Here is a 22313-nt window from a genome sequence, read left to right on the forward strand (position 1 = left end):
GGCGGCGGCGCGACAGTTGAGGTTGAAGAACCAAATAAAGGCCTGTTTGGCTCGCATCCAACTTGCACCGCGGCACGCCGCAAGTGCCAACCGCTAACGTCACAGTTAGCCAAAAGCTTTGGCAGCCGCAGCAGCTGCTAGTTCAATCTTTGTGCCAGAGCCTACCAAATATTTAGCGATGAAACTGAGCGTTGTAGTTTTGGCGTCGCAAGCTGAACTGAGGCGTAGGCCAAACAGGCTCCAAGTAGCCCCCTCAGTCTTATATTAGGGCCTTGTTTAGATTCCAAGTTTTTTCAAACTCTTTCCATCACATCAAATCTTTGGACACATGCATGGAGTATTAAATGTAGATAAAAAAAAACTAATTACACAGTTTGATTATAAATTACGAGACGAATCTTTTGAGCCTAGTTAGGCCATGATTGAACAATAATTGCCAAATACTGATTCCTAACCGCGAACTAAACAAGCTGAACTTTTTGGACTTTGGGGTTCAACTAAACAAGGGCTGACTCGCGTTTTAAGTTCGACTAGGCCCTTGTTTAGTTGGACCCCAAAATCCAAAAAGTTGCTACAGTACCTGTCACATCGAATGTTTGCGGCCCATACATGGAGCATTAAATGTAGACGAAAAGAAAAACTAATTGCACAGTTTGGTGGGAAATTGCGAGACGAACGTTTTAAGCCTAATTAGTCAATGTTTGGACACTATTTGCCAAATAAAAACGAAGGTGCTACAGTAGCCCCAAAATCCAAATTTCGCGAACTAAACAAGGGCTAGGTTTATAAAAAAATTTAGCAACATTTATATTTTTAAATAAGTTTATTAAAAAAAATTCAATGATCTATTTAATGATACTAATTATGTATCGTAAATATTAATATTTTCTTATATATTTAGTCAAATTTTATAATTTTTGATTTTTTAAAATGAGAATGACACTTTTTGTGGGATAAAGTGTATACACCAATGTACCCATGTCCGAGGCCAGCCCACAATTATTACTATTTTTTAATAAATAAAGTCAATAGACACCGGGACACTATCAAGAACAAGGATAATAATAGATTTATAGCAAAATAAATACTGATGTAGAGGAGAGAAGAGTCAAAAGAGAGAGAGAAGAGCTTAGCTCTCGTACAAGCAACAAGCACGGCACGAGAACTATATATTGGTGGGCCCTAACATCAAGTGAATATGAGGAGGATTAGAGAAAAAAAGTAGAACATGGGCAAAAGTAACAATAAAAAGTTTCTTATAGATAAATAATTAAAAAAACCACTATTGTATATCTTATCCCTTATTAATAGACAAACACTTTGACTCTATTATTGGACTTGCTCTAATCAACAAAAACGAGGGTTCAAACGAACAACCACCACTGTTGATGGTCAAAAGTGAAGAGCTAAGACTTAACTCATGTTTTTTTTTTTTACAATATCAAGTGTGACGGATGTTGACATTTTCCATCACTTTTTAGTAAATGGAAGGCAGGTGAAGACCGTTTGTAGAAAAAAAAATGACTTGCTTGAAAGGAAAGTTTGATGCTGGTCAAGTCGTGGCGATAGGAGCTGGTCTAGATGAGCATTTGATGAATGCCCAACGCTCTGAAGCAGCGGCTTCTGTGAAGGGTATTGAGCATAAAACATCTTTTAAGTATTCGGTGTATTTTTTTAGAGACCGTTGATATGAAATGCAATCAACGATAGCCTTTTGATAGAGACTCTTAGAACAAGTATAATAATAGATGGTAAGCTGGATAAATATTGAGTTGGAGGAGAAGAGAGAGAAGAAGCGAGATGTAAGTTTACAGCCGGCTTAGCCACAAGAACTAAGAAGCTTTGTGAGAGAGACAAGTGAACCATATATTAATAGTGAAGAACTAACTATTATATGGATGAGCTGAAAAAAGGCTACACAAAACCTTACAGCCAGCGGACCAGCTAGATTATTAGCCTTGCTCTTAGCACCATGTTTAGAGAAAATAAGAGATAAAATGCTCTGTGAATTTGTTGTTTTTTCTGTTTCTCACTGTCCTCGGGGTTTGTATTTCAGTTGCACACACAATGGGTGTGTTTTGCATTGGTTGGGTGGCTAGGCACCTGTCCAGGCTCCAGTAATGCACTCAAGCTGTGTGTTGGTTGCCTGTTTTTGACCCATAGCCAGGGCCAACTAATGCACCGACCATCCCTTAGCCTGGCTATACCTGAAAACGACTGATCCCCTTGTTCTCGCAGAGCCTGGTTGTATTCGCGCAAGTCCTTGTTCCGCTCACCTTCCTGGTGCCTCGCCGGTCTCCGCTGCATAGGTCTTCGCGTCGCCCTATTGCTGGCGTGGCCTTGCCCTAGGCTCTGCATCCACCCCGCTGGGCACCACCAATGCATCAGCGCTCTACTCCACTCCAACGACCGCCGCCCGGTGGATCTATCTCCCACCTCGCATGCGTCCTGCTAAGCTTCGTCTTCAACCTCGTGGTGCTCGCACCTCTGCCTCCACACCCCAACTGCGGCCAGTGCTTGCGCCTCCATGCCCTCAGCCGCGCACCGTCTACCAGTTGCTAGAGGAGCTCGTTGTCCCTGCCTACTTTTTCTCCGCGGGCGCATCCAGCCTCGTTGTCTTCCTCATCCTTGGGGAGCATATGCACGATAGGCTCCAGGGGGCTCGGGACGGACATCGTCCATCCTGGTGCCAATCGGCGAAGGGCAGAGGAGCATGCTGGTGCTGGTGGCACCGACGGCCATGCTCACCATCTACTCGATGAAATGCCTCAAAGAGGTAAAACTGACCAGTAGAAAGATGAGGTGATTCTATATGCAAGACAAATCATGCAACTAAACATATCATTTGTACACTATCAACTGAGGATTGATTTGGTGAGAGCAGGCTTAGGCTATCTAGGCTTGCACATGTTGCTAGCCAGACTAGAAGGAGGCCAAGAAACCAAACACAGACGTAGTTGCTATGGGCTTAAGGCTGTGTAAACGCACCTGTCTTTTGGCAGGACTTTGTTCGTGATTCTGTAGCTATGCTGATGTTCAGGGATTTGGCTGGACCTAGTGTTTAATAGAAGTTATTTTCCATTAAAAAACAAACGAGCTGTTAAGTAGGGGATTATAGAGATGGCTGCAAGTGGTGGGCCGCAAAAAAAGTTCAACCGACCCATTAAGAACGTGACAGTAATCATCGGGAACAGAGAGAAGGCCTGTCAGTGGGCCCTGACGGGCGGGACAAGGGCAGAGTGCCATAGGGGAATGGCAGACAAAACGGCACGCCAGCGGTGGTGCCTAGCTGCCTGCCGCTACAGGCTGGCAGCCTGGTCGTTCTGCGCCAACTGCCGAGCTTGGCCGGTCTTGTCGTTCTCTTCCGATGTCTGGGACTTGTTTAGATTCTAGGTTTTTTTTCTCTCTTTCCATCGCATCAAATCTTTAGACACATACATGGAGTATTAAATATAGATAAAAAAATAACTAATTATACAGTTTGATTGTAAATTACGAGACGAATCTTTTGAGCCTAGTTAAACCATGATTGGACAATAATTATCAAATACAAATAAAAGTGCTACAGTGCCGAATACTGATTTCTAACCATGAACTAAGGCCCTGGCCCGACGGTGCTACCGCAACACCGATGCATAGAGATTCTTTCGGGCAGTGTAGTTAGTTGGCCCAGGGAGGTCGGTAGCTCATGGCCAGGAAGGACATCGAAATTTCAATTTAGGAACTAGGGTCATCGACTCGACCTCCCCTGTGTGTGTTTGGAATGGAATCGAGTCGGAGCTCCGGAACCCACTTTCGGGGCTTATGTTCTAGGTAATGACTTCAAAACGGCAGGCCGTTTTCATCGCACGCCTACCTCCCCCATCTCCCTCCAGCGCACGTGGTGGGTCCCACCAACATACCGTTCTTCTTCCCCATCGCGCCCGCCCCACCCCCTTCTTCCCCTACTGGCAGGCTTAAAAGAGAAGGGGTTCAGGAAGGCAGGCCGGCCAGGCGATGGGGGCGACGAGAGGGTGGTTTAGGGTTCCGGCCAGGCGATGGGGGCGACGAGAGGGTGGTTTAGGGTTCTGATGGCGATGGAGGCGGCCAGACCAAGTCAGGGTGGGGGAGCTTCATGGCCATGGTGTCGGCGGGAGGGGGGAAGAAGGTGGCCGCCGCGAGTGAGGAGCTCCGGCAAAACCCTAACGCGCTGTGGCAGGGCGACGGGCGTCAGAGAGGGACACCTGAGAGGAGGGGATCTGGAGAGGGGCGCGGGAGAGGAGGATGGCGGGATCGAGGGAGCTGCTGCCACGAGGAAGAAGGCAGCCGTGCGGCTCGCCTACCGCATGGTCGGCTGTTTTTTAGAAGTGTCCTATATATTACTCCCTCCGTCTCAAATTATAACTCATTGTAACTTTCTTGAAAAGTGAAAACATCTCAAGTTTAACTAAATTTATATTATAAAATAATAATATTTGTGATACTAAATAAGTATCATTAGATTGTTCATTAATTCATTGTATTTTATAGTACATCTATTTGATGTCATAAATCTTTGTTATTCTCTCAGTAAGTTTGGTCCCACTTGAGGTGCTATGACTCTGCAAGAAAATTGAAATGACTTATAATTTGCGTTTGGTTGAGTTGTGGCTTCTGGAAAAACTGAAAAAGCTGTTATAGGTTGTGGGCTGTGGGTTGTGGAAAAGCTGTAAACTATTTGGTTCAAATTCAAACAAGTTAAAACTTACCTCTTGTCACTATTTTCCTCTAAATAACTGTAAAATAGCTCTCTTTTTTTACCATTTCAAAAATCGGAAAGCCAAAAGCCAAAATCCGGGTTTAAGATGCTTTTAAAAACTATACTATACAAAAGTAGCTATTTATGAAAAGCAGCTTTTGGTTTTCACCCTTTGGTTGGCTTTTGGCTTTTTTTTAAGCAAAAGCGACTTCCAAAAGCCCAATCAAATACATCCTTAGAATGAAGGAAGTATATATGAAGTAGCACATGTAAAGTGTAGTACAACACGTACTATGCATATGACTGCGGAAGGCATGCACTCAGAAATAATTAGTGCCCTCAATGCATTATGTATATTCTTCGCAGCTAGTCGGAGCATCCCCACTAGAGTGATGCAAGCAGGTCTCTAACATTGTCATCACAAAGTTTATTATTATTGTCCTTACAACGACCAAGCTCACCCTATAATGACCACAGGCTATACTCACAAACTATGGGTGTGATTGGTTGCTTTGGTGATGAGGAGCCGGGATAGAGAGTTGGTCTAGGATGGTGAGATGCATGCTCAAACCGTGCACCCAGTCATGTTTGGTTATCTTTGTTGTTGGTCCAGTACGAGATGAGATCTTGTTTGGTTGCATGTATAGATGGGAGTTTTGAATGTATGACACATGGGCCTCTGTATCATGGGTGCATCGCGTCGTCCTGCATCGCGAGGGAAGTGGGAATCGAGAAGACGGATCCATGCGGGACGGAGGGGTGAAGATGAATGAGACGGAGCAGGGAAAGGATACGAGACAGGCATCCAAACACGGCCAAGTGCATCGAGCGGTGCTGTGATGGGGCTCAGGATGGCCTCCTGCGTGCAACCAATCACCCCCTATGGGCACACTTGGTTTGTTTACCAGCCTTTTCCCGCCTCGCTCGCATTGCCTTGCCTAGCCTTGCAAGGTCAGGTGAGCCATTTTGGTTCTCTTACGCTAGCAAGGGTAAAACCTTGCCTGCACATACCTCGAGGCGCTTTGGCATGGTATCCAAACGAGCAACTCCTATTCACATCCTCGGGAAGGCTACATAGTACCCAGCGAAGGATCCAAGGACGCCCTATGTTCCATATACACCAATAAAGGAATCTATTTAGGAAGATAGTTCAAGTGGAAAAGCAATTTTACTAGACACACATGTTAGGGATTATCTATGGTTGGGTGTTCATATGGGTCATGGGCTTTGGCCTAGTTGAACCTTTGCCTCGATGGAGACTACTAGCACGAGTTTGGTTGACAATAGAGGATGAAATGATCCCCTAGATTTTTCGGAATGGAATGATTCAATTTACTTGTTTGGCTCGGAGGAAGGAACAATCTTAGTTTTCAGTTTGGTTTGTGGAAGTAGGAAACTGTCGGTCACAATTTATCGATGCGGTTGTGTGGGGACCAATTGTCAGCTATCGTTTGGCATTACATTCACCGTGGTGAGTGAGAGAGAAGTGCGGGTGGTGGAGGACTTGGGCCGAATAGATAGATGGCTATGACAATGGATGACCACACTTGACATGAAAAGGAAGAAGTAGACGGTGGGATATTTGTGTGAAAGAGGGATGACCCTGTGCCCTCAATTCTCACCCGAAAATATTTCTATGTAGGGATGATCACATCCTCTATTACCTTCTGTTGTAATAATTTGCCTATTTGAGTCTATCTCTCCCCCAATGTAATTCTTAAACTATGTATTCGGGCCATGCGCCCTGCCACCCCCCGGCTCACGCCGGTATCTGTGGCTTCAATATATATGTGGCAGAACCGTCTGAAATAACGCATTTACGGAGGCGCTCGTTTTCCACTGACACTAAGCGCCCCGAGAGCGAGCTACATCGGGCGGGTTCCGTCGAGCACAGCCCAAGGGAGAGCCCGAATGATCCACATTTTTCCCCAAGGATCCAATAATGAAAACGAGTTATAATACTTAGTCCATTTCATACATCCAGAGTTCTTAAAAATATATTATTACAGTACCAAATTCAGAGTGCGGAATATTAAACAGCGAAATAAAAATAAAACTCAAATAAACATCTATCGATAATAAATAAGGATCCGGCTGTGCCCACCAGAAAGAATCCTTCACGCAACGGCTACTCCTCAAACTGCACCTGCAACAGGGGTAAATAAACCCTAAGTACACAATGTACTCGCAAGACTTATCCGACTAGTGGGAATAATTTTCTGACTCCAATGGATATGATAAGTTTTATGGTTTTTTGGTTTCCTTTTTGTAGAAAGCAATATTAATAGTAAATCCTTATTTCTGTTATTATTAGCAGTCATGATTCACTACCGGAAACACCTAATTTGCCGAGTGTCCCCACCTTTGCCGTGGGCACGATTTCGGGCACTCGGCAAACATGGTGTTTGCCGAGTGTCCCACAACCGACACTCGGCAAAAATAAAACTCACGGCATAACAGTTTATACCGAGTGCCTACACTCGGCAAAAAATAGACACACGGCAACTTCATGTCTAGTAACACCGTCGATCTCCGTTATCCTATATGCCGAGTGCCAAAATACAACACTCGGCAAACACACATCGATACCGAGTATCACCTTTTGACACTCGGCAAACGCTGTTATATGCCGAGTGTCAGAATCTTACACTCGGCAAACATTTTATTTTTGGTTTTGCCCCCCCAAACTTTTTGTACTGTTGTATTACAATACATGTTGCTCTCTGTTCAAGTAATGTACATTTCTGAGTTATTTTACTATATTTCATCAATTTATTTTAGTCAAATGAATTTTCGGTAATTTTTTGGATTTGAACTGCAAGTGCTTCGAATATCCGAAAAAAGTGAATAAAAAATGATATTCTTTTCACTGAGTTTGTTTTGATACCGTATCCAAGGCCAGACCAGAAATCTCGAACATTGTGTTCGCGAAACATGAGCAGAAACGCGTGGCAGAAACGTCTAAAAATTCTATAAAAAACAAACGAAGTCTGAAAATCATGAAATTCGTCGAGTTGTCATGATATCATACGTGGAGGCTATGGTAAAAAATTAAGAGTGTTTCGGCAAAGTTGACACGTACGTTGCTTACAAATCGGATCATCTCCGGAGAAGTTTCTGAGATGTTTGAAAGATCCGGTAAGATGAGGAGACAATTTGAATGTCGATTTGGAGTTTCACTTCAAATTTTTTTGTATATATAATAGAGAACAAAGATCGCTTCTTGTGAATTTTTGGCAATTTTTCGGAGCCATTTCGTAATTTTAATTCTTTCGTCGCAATTATTGAATTTTATATGCGTGATATACAAACACAGGAAATAATAGTCCAATTTTTGTACAAGCTTGAAATATACATTTGTGAGTGCACCTAACAAAGTGTAATGCAAGTTCATTTCATGAAATTAGTGAAACATGAAATAGAGGAAAGTAATTAAGTAGAGGAAAGAAAAGGGTAGCATGAAATATAGAAATAAGTTTGCCGAGTGCTGCATAGATGGCACTCGGCAAACTGATGGAATTTTTTAAGGGAGAACAGGGATTTTTAAGTAGTTTACCGAGTGCGCCATCGGTCGACACTCGGCAAACTGATGGAATTTTTTTTAAAAACGTTGCCGAGTGTCGTATCGGGCCGACACTCGGCAAACAGGCCGCAAAATAGATAGGCCGCGGGCCGGCTCTGGCCATTTCTCCATTCCTCCCCACTCCACTCCCTCCCCACTCGCGCCGCCGTCGACCTCCCTCCCCTCGCGCCGCCGTCGAGCTCCCCCCCCCCCCACGCGCCCTCCTCCCTCCCCACTCCATCGTGCTCCCCACGCCCGCCGCCATCGAGCTCCCCCCCACGCGCCCCCCTCCCTCCCCACTCCGCGGCCCCCTCCCTCCCCACCCCGCCCGCCCGCCCGGCCGTCGACCTCCCCCCCGCCCGGCCGGTCTGCCACAGCCACCGGCTGGCCCACGCCCCTGTCCCCGCCGCGAAACCGAGCGCGGGCGCGAGCACGCCCACGAAACCGCCCTAGGGTTGTGGAGAGAACCTTGAGACTTCGCCGTCGCCGCAGGAGCCCACCGCAGGATCCCACCGCTTCCCCCATTATCCGGTAAGCCCCATTGTATTCTCACTGCTTCTCATATTGTCCTGCTTAGACACCATCAGAGTGATTTCAAAAATAGCTGTTCATTTGAGGATGGAGATAGTTTATAAATTAGAGTTGATGGCTGATGAATGCTTGAATTGGTGTTAGCAGGTTGTCATGATTTGTGATTATTAGTCTGATTATGTTCCTACTATCCTTGATATCCTTTTTTGAGTCAGATTTGCCTTTTGAAGTCTAATTGCTTAAAGTTTAATCTACAGTTGATTTGTAAATATCGTTTTGAAACCCAGAAGGGAGGAATGGACTAGATATTCCTCTTTTGAGCATGTCTTTCATTGTGTATGCGTGATCATGGGTGCGAGTCTTATGGTTGGCCAACTTTTGAAGGATGATTATTGGTAAATAAAGACAAAAATAAATACTCCCTCGCTCCCAGTCAAAATACAAAGTATCAAATGTTCAAAAAAATAAGGTATTTTGATCGTTCAACATTAACTATGCCTGTTTGCTTTTTTAAACCACATCCATGTATGACTTTTAGGTCCATCTTGAACAAAATGACTTCTATAATTGATAGCTGAAATCAATAACAAGTATGAATGTGTTTTAATTAAAAACTATGTGTTATTAGGAAATTAAACAACTTGACAACCAAACTAACTAGTGAGGAGTGAGTTAGTTTTTTAGCGAATATTATTTGATCCTACAATTGCTCAGGTATCTCGTATTTCAGGATGAAAAGGAGTACTAGGTACTACGGTCTATTTGGATCTTGCTAACTTTAGCATCCTATAACATACATTAATACTCGATTCATTTTAAATTATAAGTTATTTTAAATTTTATGAAGAGTCAAGCATCTCAAGTTTGATCTCTGAGAGTTGCTAAAATTAGTAGTAGAGCAGGTGCTAATTTTAAGTTTTTTTAGAAGCAGACGGGACCTTAAGTGGATCCAAGGAGGCCATCTATGCGATAGCCCAACACGTAACAGATTCGCAGGTGTGAGCCACAGCTGTTAACTAGTGCCTGACACCCCATATTTTGAAAATTTGTAGGCTGTTTTTTTCATTAGCAATCTTCCTAGTTGTAGCATGCCTATGAGTATAGTCATATGTCAGTAACCTAATGATGATGAACGAGGACGCAGTCTACTTTGTATGACACTAACTAGCTGATAGAAGGTAACTCTAGAATAGTGCTAGATCAAACAATTTTTAGTTTGACTAATAGAAGGTATATATATTACAAGATTGCCATGTCCGGCTGCTGACTGGGCTCAATTGGAAGCTGACAAGTGATGTGGTGGTCCATGATTGGATGAACATGCTGACTGGATAGGAGTTTTGGCTTACAGTGACTTAGGTCAAAGGCAAAGTCTAGCTTGCTGTCGGTGGTTAAATTCATACATGTTGATACTATTTCTTATAAATTCGGTTAAATATAAGATATTTTAAATTTGAACAGACTTATTCTTTTAGGGAGGACTGAAGCTTCTGCCTGTTTGTTGGTGTTCCGTGGACCTTGTAGCGGTTGAGGCTTCTCCTGTTTGCGGGACAGCGAGGTGAGGCATAAAACACCCCTCTTTTCTGTATCATGCATGTTTGTAGAGCACGTAACCCGGTTAGGCGTCTCCCGTTCGAAAGAGATACGGTTAGAAATATGCAGCTCTTTGCATGTCGATAACCGTATCTTTTTCGAATTGTCCACGTTTTTTGGACAGCCCTAGGATGCGTAGATGGGGTTAGTCTCCGTGGTCTACTCCGTTCCGAGGCAGAGTTTCGGCAGCATCTCCCTGTTGTTCTCCGGATACACAATCTCCCTACCGGGACATGTATTTGGAGAACAACAGGGAGGTGCTGCCGAAATTCTGTCTCGGATCGGAGTAGACCATGGAGACTAACCCCAGCTACGCATCCTCGGGTTCCAAACCCCTTAAGCCTGTCATATTCAAATGTCATTGGTTTGATCCTGCAGTAACGAGACGGACCCCTAATCTTGGGCTGGTCGAAATTCGTCAGGATTCCGTCTATCTAGGGGAAGATGTCTATGTTGTTGCTCAATAGGCGACGCAAGTTTATTATCTGCCATACGCGTGCCCAAACGACGACCGTCTTAAGGGTTGGTATATTGTGCAGAAGACATCGCCACATGGTAGACTACCTCTCCCAAATGATCAAGATTACAACTTAGACGGGGAGTTCTATCAAGAGGAGGGGCTAGAAGGGAGTTTTGAGATAGACTTAACCGGTGCGATCGAAATGGAAGTAGATAATGAAAGGGTTGATGAAGAGGACGACGGAGATGAGGTGGAAAATATGCAAGACTTAGAATTACTTGAGCGAGTGCGTATAGGCAATGCCGATGATGACAACATTGGTCCTTCGGATAGTGTTGATTATTTCGACATGTGTGATAGTGATGATGAGAGTTATGATCCAGCTGATCCCGATCATGATGCCTATTTCTAATACAAGTAATACTATCATTTTCTAATTATGTTTCGTTTATTTTGCATTTCTTTTTCAGGTTGTCCTGTTTATATGTGCTTATTGGTTTACTCTTTTTAATTGCAGGTGATTGACAAAAGATGATGGGCGGTATGAGGTCCGTCGGGTCGTTTTATCGGAGCTCGGTGTCCGCTCCAGCTGAGGAGGCTCCTGCAGCTGAGGAGCCGTCGCGGAGGCGCAGGGGTCGGCCGAAAGGCCAGGGTCGGCCGAGAGGCCAGGGTCGGCAGGCGCGTGCAGCGACTCGACCGCCGTCGCCTGTACCTCCCTCGCCTCAGGAGGAGGCAGAGGAGGAGCAGGCCGAGCACGAGGAGCAGGCCGAGCACGAGGAGGGCGAGCACGAGGAGGAGGGCGAGCACGAGGAGGAGGAGGGCGAGCACAAGGAGCCCTCGGCGGGGGGTTCCTCTTCCTCTGCTTCGAAGATCTGGTTGCGAGGCCCTTCACGCCTCCCGGAATAGGCTATACCTTTCACGAAACGGCCGGTGATTCGCCCCAATGGGCCAAGGTAAGTATCTTAAGATGTTATCGCTACTTCATTTGATATGTTTAACATGGCAAAATACAAACTAATATTTTTTCGTTAATCACTTGGACAGGGGATGGAAGGTTGTGGCTGCAGGTGATCACAAACGCCTTCCCGGTGGAATCCTGGGCTTTCTGTGTAGGGAACACTTCCCCGGCCTGGTGGCCTGGGCAGGAGGGGTGGAGCCGGCCTACATGTTCGAGCACTACGCCTCTGCCCCCGATGCACGAGATCGGGAAGGCAGGAAATTCGACAACAAGGCGCAGCGGGTTGTGAAAGAGCTGTGGGTAAGCCTTCCCCGCACTATCTTGCTCAATACATCGCATTCCTATCACATCCTTGAAATAATGACTACATACATAATGTTTATATGCAGGATTACTACAGATGTGACGAGGGATACGAGGAGAGGGCCGAGAGGCACGCTCACAAAGCCTGCTACAAGCTCGTGAAGGACATGCACTACGAGGCGCGTATCTTGGCTGTACAGCAATACAAAGCTGTCTTCGAGGAAGTGAAGATCGACAAAGACCTCGCAAGAACCTTGACGCTGACCAAAGAGCAATACATGCTGGTAAATACTGTTTCTTCCTGAGATTAAGTACACTTACTGTGTTCTTATATGACAAATGCATGTTGACGTGTAGGTGCCTCCAATTTGGGTGGCCGGTAAAGGCGAGTGCTGGAGGAAAATGGTGGACAAGTGGTGCTCCCCGGAGTGGTCGGAGACACACGCCGCTTGTCGGGAGCGGCGTTTGATGATGACAGGTGCACCACACCATCAGGGGAACCTTACCCTTGCCGAGTACGCGGAGAGATGGGTACGTGACTTCATTTATGTATTCCAACGCTTGCTTCTGCATAGTTTCTAATGATCTTACTGTTTGTTTCACAGTCGGCGTCACATGGTGGCGCACCTTGCTCCCAGGTGAAGGCATGGGCTATGGCCCACAAGGGCAAGGCGACGTCCGCCGTCGACTTCAACCCGGAGGACCCCCCCTCGGCGTACAGCAATCCCTCCATCCAAAGCCGTCTCACCGAGTACACAACGGCGGCCAAGGCGGTCCATGGGCCGGAGTACGATCCGAGCACCCAAGATTTCGAAGGTGACCTTGTCATGAGGGTGGGAGGAGGCAAGAAGCATGGCAGGTACTGGCTTGGCGACAGCGTCGTCGACACGGCCACTACCCCCACTCTCTCCCAGATCCGAGCAAGCGACACGGGCCAGAGGCCGCCCATACGCCCACGGCCGACCAGTACACAGCACGCCATGCAGACTTTGCAGGTTATTACTCTTTTATTCGTCGTTCATTGTTTCTTACATACCTTTGACTTCCATTGTAACAGTGGGGTGAAATTTTGTAGGCCGAGCTTGAAGAAGAGAGGAGGCAGAGAATAGCGTTGGAGGCGAAGACTGACGCTGATCGGCAGAGGCAGGAGCACATGTTTCAGTGGATGCAAAATCTCGGCGCGAAGATGGGTGAACCTCTGCCACAAGCGCTATTCCTTCCTCCTCCTCGTCCTGAAGACACTCCTGTGAGTACATCTATCCTCAGTGCCGATTAGTCTTTAGCAATGGGAATGATGGGGTGATTTGCATCAAAGGTTACTCAGCTTGTTAATTTGCAGTTTGTAGAGCTGCTAGTTCACTTCTGCCCCTTTTGCTTACCTTGGTTTGGGTGTTGTTCCATGTTCGCTGCAGCAGCTCTTGCTGCTTTACCTCTTAACATGTACAACTGTAGATAAAACTTGAAAAGTCACACTAATTAAGGATTGGAGCTTTATCGCCTGCTACCTGCATACATTTGTCTTCGTTTGGCCTTCTAGGCTTCTACCTCGTCTCGCTTAATTTGGTTGCGTGTACTGATGGAACCACTGGGGGATCTGGAGTAGGTCTGGGTTACGGCCTATGCCGAAGAGCTTCAGCAGCTCTAGATTTTAAAAACAGTTTCAGTTCATAAAATCCAGCCAAACGTTTTTTTTATCGGAATCCTGCCAAACGTCTTGCCTCCACGTAATCCAGATCCAAAAAACTGAATTTAGAGGTCAAATCCATGAATTAAATGGATCTCCTCACGGAGTATGGCCGGAGTCTGCCTAGAAGTGCCTCACAGAGTTACAGATTGTTCACACCTGCCTAGAAGTGCATCCATCCAGATATGTGTGTAATCTGTAGCCAATGGATCGTTATCGATCCGGCAGTGTGTGTAGACTAAACTACAAGCTCATGCAGAAAACGTGGACCATGGACAGTGAACAGTGAGCACAGGCACAGATCGAGCCCCGTCCATGTGCCGCTGAGGGCTAGCTGCCCGCAACGCAACGGCCGGAATTCACGGGAGTGCACGGCACGCACGTCGTGGTGCAGTGCGCTACGTATGGCAAGTAGAGCGAGGCTGGAGCTAGCGCTGTTATTCTTATTCATTTGCACCTGTGTCAGGCATGTTCGTCACCCATCTGTTGGTTCTGTAACTTCTACTGGGCAGTTGGGCTGGGAAAGTGAGCTTCCAGCGCTGTCACCTGCATCGGCGAAGGAGGATTGGAAGACGGAAACCAGATCAGTTTGTCTCTCCTTCCGTTTTTTATCTGGAGCAAACACGCAAGTGGGTCGCACAGTTGCAATGATCGGATCTGCCTTGGGCACGCAGCCAAGCATCAGCAGCGCATGGGAAACTAGACTTGTCACTGCTATGGACATGGAACGGGAGCAAGAAAACCATATTCTTGGTGCAGTTGTTTGTTCGCTTCTCCTTTCAGATCTAAGGCCACTTAGTAGTTTCAGTGCAAGTAGACGCTTGGTCTGGATGGCTGGATTAGTTTATACCGATCATGATCATGTTGCATGTTCCTGTCTACCGTTGTTTTTTTCCCACCCTGTGCTGAGGACCTTGTGAATCCATTTTTTAATATCGTCAGTAAACAGGAATCTCTCTTGCAGCGGCCACTTGTTCATAACGTAGAGTACGTAGCAGTCAGTAGTCGCCCTACTAGATGCTAGCCTAGCTAGGACTAGGTAGGTACTCCTCCTACTGGCTACAAACGTAGTACAGCGGAGCAATTGCGTTTTACCAGCCAAGCCATTCATATCATTTTTGTCACCCAAAAGTAGCCCTGTCATTCTACAACTTTCAACCTCTTAATTAATACAAGCTACTCAATGTTATCTTCACTATTATAAGCGTAATTAATTACTACTTTCTGTATAAAATCGTGAAATTAGCAACGGAAAAAAGTTACTATTGAAGTTCATTCACTATGACAGATCTAATCATGAGTCCATGACAAGATCGTGCTGATATGCATGACAGACGTCTCTAAGGAGACTAAAAGTTTCTTCTGACAGATCAATGGAAGTTTAACCAATCGATTAGCTCCTCCAGAGAATTAATCTTATCTATTCTTTGTGCAGGGTCAATCGGCGGCATCAAACGATGTACCTCAAGACCAACCGCAGCAGTCGCCGTGGTCTCATTGGTGATTTGCTTCTTTTCATGTGTTGAACTTATTCCTTGTGTTGCACTTATGCTTGTAATGCACTTGTGGTGGATACTTTAAACTCGAACCTTATGTTGGTATTGTGGTATGACATTTGTGTACCATTGTGGATTATTGTGACATATGTGATATGTGGTGTGTGGAGATGATATATATATGTGATATATGTGCTGTGAAACATATCTGTGCTGTGATATATATATATATATATATATATGTGCTGTGAAATGTAATGCAAAAACAAAAAAAAAATCAGATTTCTGAGGCTTTGCCGAGTGTTATGACCAAGACACTCGGCAAAGCAAACACAATTTGCCGAGTGTTATCACCAAGAAACTCGGCGAAAAGCTATTTTAAAAAAAAACCAAATACTGTTTGAAAAATGTTTGTCGAGTGTCTTACAGTGCCACACTCGGCATATGTTTATCATTTGCCGAGTGCAACACTCGGCGAAAAGGATTTTTAAAAAAACAAAATACTGTTTGAAAAATGTTTGCCGAGTGTCTTACAGTGCCACACTCGGCATATGTTTATCATTTGCCGAGCGCAGCACTCGGCGAAAAGGAATTCTAAAAACCAAAAAATATTTAAAAAAAAATTGCCGAGTGCCTTGCCGTTTGACACTCGGCGAAGTAACTGTTAACGGCGGGTCCGGCGTTACGACCGTTTACTTTCGCCGAGAGCTAAACTGCACACGGCAAAATGTTTGCCGAGTGCCCGATAAATGGCACTCGGCAAAGTTGGCTTTGCCGGTACTATTTATGGCGAGTGCTATTCGCCGAGTGTGGCACTCGGCGACTAATTTGCCGAGTGTTTTACGTAGTTTGTCGAGTGTTTCGGGCACTCGGCAAACTCAAGGAGTCCGGTAGTGATTAATTCATTATCTAGTCATTCTATGTAAGCACATGTTTGGCTTTCAAGCAAGAGTTGAGCAAACAGTTCTATTTCATCACCTTTCATCTTTCAGTTCTTACTACGGTGTTAGACTGTAGACAAGCCGTACCGGATTGCTCGGCGATTCTCGAATCAATGTGCCCAACTGGGTACCCTAAAAACACATGCCCTGCTTGTACCCCAGGCACAAGTAGGACCAACCCATCACTCTCCTATCATGGGGTCTATCCCCGTCCAAACTTGGACTCCAAACCCCCGCTCCTGAGTCCCAGACTCAGTGCGGTGCTTAGACCTCCACCATCCGTGCCTCCAATCAGTCGGTCCGGAAAGAGCCAGAACCCACGACAAGAGAGCAACAATCCTTCCCTACGCCCATACCCAAATATGTGCTCGGGATAATAAATCGGTGACTTGCCTAGAACCCAATGCAACGGTCGGTCTTTAACCGACACAGACAGAGAAAAAGTGTAACCAAGCTATGCCTTGTTGGCCACAGGACACAACCTCTTACACCCACCAATACCCAAACCATATCCCTGCCCGGTCTCCATTTTTTCTTTTCACTATTTTATTATGAGTGATCATAATTTTCACCTATTATGAGCAACGGTAGGTTACTCACGCTACCGATACCCTGAGCATAGCAGCTACTCGACCTATACTAGTAGAACTCATAGGTAAGTATATTTATGCATGTAGTTTTTATAAAATGCCTGTAACGTAAATGCACATCACATATATATTTTCCATGATCATTCAAAAATAAGGGTTATGCACCGGGCCTTGCCTTGGGCAGACGGTGTGTCAACAAAGTACGCAATGAACGACTCCGGGGCTCCCTCCTATATGAGAATCTCCTCCCTTAACTCCTCAATGATCTCCTCGAACTCCTGTTCGCCCACAGGAACGAACTCTGCTAATTCATTATCTACATGCATGAAATGATGATGCAACACTTAGTAATACGACAACAACAACTCTTAAAATAAAAATACATCTGTCAAGATACTAAACTAGCTCTACCAACTAAGACGCTACTTACTTATCATTTCCACTAAATAGGTACGAGACATTTCATACAATAACTTAGCAACTAAAGGCATTCTTATTCTTGATATCGATTTACTCTATATACGATAAAACATGGAGTATTAGCTACTCTATTTATCAACCTACTATATGGCTACAAAAATTACCGTGAGTGCCTAATAATGTTACGAGTCTTCTGTAGATTTTTTAGAGCTAGCACTTCTACCATTTCATCACAAAAATTATTTCTCTAAATAATCCTAATAACGACAAACATATTACAATAAATAAAGTAACCCTAAGGATACCACATAACTGTATGAGCTAAATACACTAAAAGCTAGAGCATGAATTTAGGAGACTAACAAAATTTACTTCACAATTTCTGGACACTTACATAATTTTATACTAATTATCAAAGATCAGTTCATAACTTAATTTAGAAAAGCACGAACTAATTCATTAGAAAAGAAAAGGCAAAACAGCCCGGCGTGGCCCATTGCAGCTCGGCCCGCGGAAAAACCCTCCTCGCCGCCGCCTCCGACCGACGCGGCCACGGAACTGGCTCCCGCAACAAAGCCGCGGAAGATCACACGAAAGGTACGGACGATCAAAAGAAGGGTCCCCAAAGGCACGATCGCAGCCCGGAAGGCTGCGGTGGAGGCGGCTTTGGCTGCCGCCGGAGCGTTACAGCCTGGAAGGGACACGCTCCGGACAATTCCTCTCGAAATGCTGCCGCGGTGGATGAAGTGGTGCAGAAGGAGCAGAGTTTTGGGGGAAACACAATTGAAAAACCGGCCACTGCTGTGTGTGAAACACTACTGGGTAAGGGGACGGCTGTGTGTGAAACACTATTGGGTAAGGGGACGGTGCGGGGAGGAACACTAGCCAGTGGGCTGGCAACGGATATTGGTGGTGAGCATGAGGTGAAGAAATTGGGGAGCAAGGGTGAGGACAGGGCTGAGGTGGTAATGTCGGAGCGGCAGAGGAGGAGGATGACGGAGGTGTTTGTCGGTGGGCTCAGTAGGGACACAAAGGAGGAGTACGTGAGGGCAGCACTTTCAGTGGCGGGGGATATCACGGAAGTTCGCATGATCATGGATGCAACGACGAAGAAGAACAAAGGCTACTGCTTTGTGCGCTACCGTGAGTCTGCGCAGGCAAGGAAGGCCATTGCAAAGTTCAGCAACGTTAAGGTTGTGCTTGACCCACATGGCTAAATTCATTAATTTTTGTTTAACAATCAAAAGGGCACAAGATGCCCACCTGAACATTTCGTTTGAAATACCACTGCATGACACACTCGTGGGGTTTTGGGCAAGCTCCACGGTGCTAGTTATAAGAGCATAACATTAATGAATTCATCACTGCACTTGCCATGGATGATACTTGTTAGTTACATAATCTTGTGGCCACATTAGGTGCTTGGTTCATTCTGTATTTGTTTTACAAATCTAACCTTCCTTGGGATAGCACCATTGATCTGGTAAAGGTTAATCATGTCTAACATACCTTGCATTATCTTATTGTACACTATGTGTTAAGATGTACACAAATGTCTGCTTTCTGTAGCAAATGCAATGCAAAAGAGGTAGACATTAATGGGGAGTTTTACTCTGTGTGTGCCATACATTTTTTGCTTTGTTAGAATCTATGCATTAGCATATTTTGTGACTGTTGTTTGTATGAAAAGCCATTGGGACTTCATGATACCACAGCTAGTTGTGTCTGCTAGCCAAGTTGAAAGTGACTTATGTTTGATTGTCTCCATGTTTCCCTTTCTCTTGTCTTTCTCCATATTGATTGTTACCTTGTTCTCTGAAACCCAATTACTAGATTTGTGGAAAGCAGTGTCGAGTTGCAGCTCTGGGTGGGAATGATAAAATCTTTCTTGGGAACCATGATAAGAAATGGAAGAAAGACGATGTGAGCATAACTGCACTTGTAGCTACTATTTCTTTCTTGTGAACAGCTTGATTCGATATTCTCTCCTAAATAATTGGCTGCTTGCTTACATGTTTTTCTTTGAAGCAGATCATGAAACTACTACAGAAAATTGGAGTTGAGAACATTGATGTCGTTACCCTTCCGGCTGACTCTAATAATCCAGGCTATAATCGTGGATTTGCATTTCTTGAACTGGAGACTTATAAAGATGCACAGATTGCATACAAAAAGCTTTCAAGGAAAGATGTTTTTGGCAAGGGTTTAAATATAAGAGTTGCATGGGCCGAACCATTGAATGGTCCAGATGAAAAACAGATCCACAAGGTCTCTCTCTCTCTCTCTCTCTCACACACACACACACACACACACACACACACACACACACACACACACACACACACACACACATGAGACATGACACACATGACGACACACACGCGCACACACATTCATGGACGCACATGCCACATGCACGCGCAGAACAACGCACATTCATGGACGCACACATACATAGGCTGTTTGTGATCTGTAACTTTTTTTGGTATCCATTTCCTGAAGACATTAACACATTTGTGGTGTATTGGGTCAAATAAGACTGGAAACTTTGCATAGCAGCTACGATTCTGACTTTAGAAGTACATTAGGCTATGACATTTTGCACCTGTAACAATTTGATTTTGGAAGTAATTTAGACTGCTGTATGTGTGTATATCAATGGTTCAGTCCTTTTTCATTGGCCCTGTCACAGTTGAACATCATAGTTGGCTGTGCTTTCAGTGGCTAGTCACAAATTCCCAAAGAGTGGTAACATTTAGGTGTAAGCAGTCTTTGTGGAAGGTGTATTGAATTCTTGGGATCAAGCTAAGATGACAGATATTTTCAAGAAATATGGAAACATCGAACTTGTAGCTCAATCATGTGATATGCATCCAGCTAAAAGGAATGACATTGCATTCATTAATTACACTACTCATGAGGCTGCTATCTTGTGTCTTGAATCATTTTGATGGGAAATAGTTGAAAGGTCCTTTGTAATATCTTAGTCTAAGTTGGAAGGTTTTTTTTAACATGATTCTCACATTTTTAGTGTTTCATGCCAGGTTAATATTAGAGTCACTCTTGCTAAATCTGTCCAAAAGGGCAAGAAGATTACGGAAGATCATAAATTTTGTATTAGTGAGAAAGATAAAACAAAGACTGCTCAAAGTGAGTTAATTCCTTTCGAATCCCCATCGTCCTCTTTCTAGTTCATTTCCGATTATGTGCCTAACTTATGGTTGCCAATCTCACTCCTCTGTTAACTACTGTTTCTCTGTGTACAAAATATTGTAAACATAGTATACCTTATGTATAAGTATATAACTGCTGTCTTCTTGCTGTTCTTGGTCACAATGTCTGGTATCGGGTTAGCTAGTTTCTGTAGTAATCCAATGATCTGAATTTGCAGGTGTCATGCAGAGTTATATATCTACATATATTGCCTGTTATCCTCTTTTTCATTTTTAGATAGATTGTAATGAGCTAAGGGTGGCAGTGGCACGCCTTAATAAGATGAATTCTATTTTTGAAAGTTATTTTGCTCATGAACAGTTAAGTGCTTTTTCTCAATTTCTCTCAACCATTTCATCGATTTCACTAGGTGAAAGAATACTTGGGCCGTCTTCACTGCATATATTGCCTTCCAGTTCCAGGGCGGTTCCACCCACAGGGGATAAGAAGTCATCAACAGATCATGGCTTGGTTCAGGTTCTGAGGGAGATGGTTCCCTGGAGACATGAACATACTGGTTCAGGTTAGTTTCATGTGGCCAGTTGAACACTGTAAAATTGTGCATCAGATTAATTTGCAGTCTCATATTAGTATTTTAATAAGACCAGTGACTTATTTTATCTCTACCTTGGAAAGCTTTCATCAAGGGATAAACATTGTTCACCCCCTAGATGAAACAAAACCTTCAACTAAGGATATATAAAGTTGATAACTATTCATTTAAATGGACTCAATAACTTGCATGTTACATTTATTTTTAAAAATGCACAAGGTGGTATTATTGGATGACTTTTTCTTATTTGTTATTTTTAATAATGTTACTCAACAAACTAACTGGTTTTATGATGTCATATTAGGATTTATGTTTCATTTTTCTTTGACCAAGTTAATTTTCTGGTTTAATTTTGAAGCCCTGATCTGTTTGCTAATATGCAAATGATTGCAAATAGTAATATTGGAGGGTTCCATGTTTTAGCTAAAAACTAATCTTGGCTGCACCTCTTCTTTTGGCAATTGCTCTTGTATACAACTTTTGCTATGTACATATATGACATACAAGATGCATGCAACATTGAACATATAGAGCTTTCTAGCATTCAGTAGATATTTGATGCTTTATGACCACTATTTTGAAGCTATCAACTTTAAAATACCAATTGCTGATGTTTTCATCCCTATAAGTAGCAGGAAGGCTTACTCAAAATTATCCCCACATATTGTCAGGAGAGAAGCGGCCTTTCTCAGCACTTGTAAGCTATACCATATAGGCATGAAACATTTACTCATTGATTTTGTTGTATTTGTTTTAATCTTGCTTACTACAGGGGATTGATTCTTATTACATGGGCCGCAACCCTCACGCAGGACATGAGAGGAATACCTATGCTACGTCAACTTCAAGGTTATCTCAATTTCTAAGCGATCACAACTCTTCATCGCATATCTTAGCATAGAGTAATAGTTTTCTTTCAATCTGTATCACATCTCAGCTACAGTGCATCGCCCCCTGCCATCACCGAGTATTCTCCTCCATATCATCATGAAAGCCGGAGATATCGACTAGGTATGTCCTTGCAGCCCATCTCACGTTAATCCGTCTCTCCGTCATCTGGTATAACATGTATGATGTGCTATTTTTGCTTTCAGATTCAGATTCTGTACTATCAGAAGAACCATGGGGTGGGATTCAGGTATGCTGTTCCATCATGAATTCTTTGTGCTCACCCTTTTTTAAGCAAATGACACAGGGAAGCCCATTGGTAATACTTTTATTTTTGTGTGGAAAATGATACAACTAGTGTGTTCATCATTCCCCTGTGTTTATGTTTTATTCAGATTTCTTAG

The 22313-nt window shown here is 44.1% G+C and overlaps 1 protein-coding gene across 1 annotated transcript; it reads left to right on the top strand.

Annotated features, from left to right (window-relative positions):
- The first annotated feature begins 11688 nt into the window (after nucleotides 1-11688).
- LOC136542953 (uncharacterized) lies at nucleotides 11689-22313 on the top strand. Its single transcript, XM_066535558.1, has 17 exons — nucleotides 11689-11816; nucleotides 11908-12121; nucleotides 12211-12408; nucleotides 12482-12655; nucleotides 12730-13119; nucleotides 13200-13370; nucleotides 14275-14333; nucleotides 17719-18448; nucleotides 19089-19178; nucleotides 19287-19523; nucleotides 20300-20405; nucleotides 20839-20991; nucleotides 21657-21718; nucleotides 21794-21870; nucleotides 21959-22032; nucleotides 22116-22159; nucleotides 22305-22313. The coding sequence occupies exons 2-17, from the start codon at nucleotides 12029-12031 to the stop codon at nucleotides 22311-22313; spliced, it is 2667 nt and encodes an 888-aa protein (XP_066391655.1). The 5' UTR covers nucleotides 11689-11816; nucleotides 11908-12028.

The sequence above is a fragment of the Miscanthus floridulus genome, chromosome 3, assembly GCF_019320115.1.
Source record: "Miscanthus floridulus cultivar M001 chromosome 3, ASM1932011v1, whole genome shotgun sequence".
Taxonomy (NCBI): Eukaryota; Viridiplantae; Streptophyta; class Magnoliopsida; order Poales; family Poaceae; genus Miscanthus; species Miscanthus floridulus.

Excerpts from the sequence above, each read along its gene's own strand:
- LOC136542953 (XM_066535558.1), top strand. The coding sequence starts at position 12,029 with ATGTTCGAGCACTACGCCTCTGCCCCCGATGCACGAGATCGGGAAGGC. Across the intron at positions 20,992-21,656 it reads ACATGAACATACTGGTTCAG|GAAGGCTTACTCAAAATTAT; the intron begins GTTAGTTTCATG and ends TATAAGTAGCAG. Across the intron at positions 21,871-21,958 it reads TATGCTACGTCAACTTCAAG|CTACAGTGCATCGCCCCCTG; the intron begins GTTATCTCAATT and ends ATCACATCTCAG.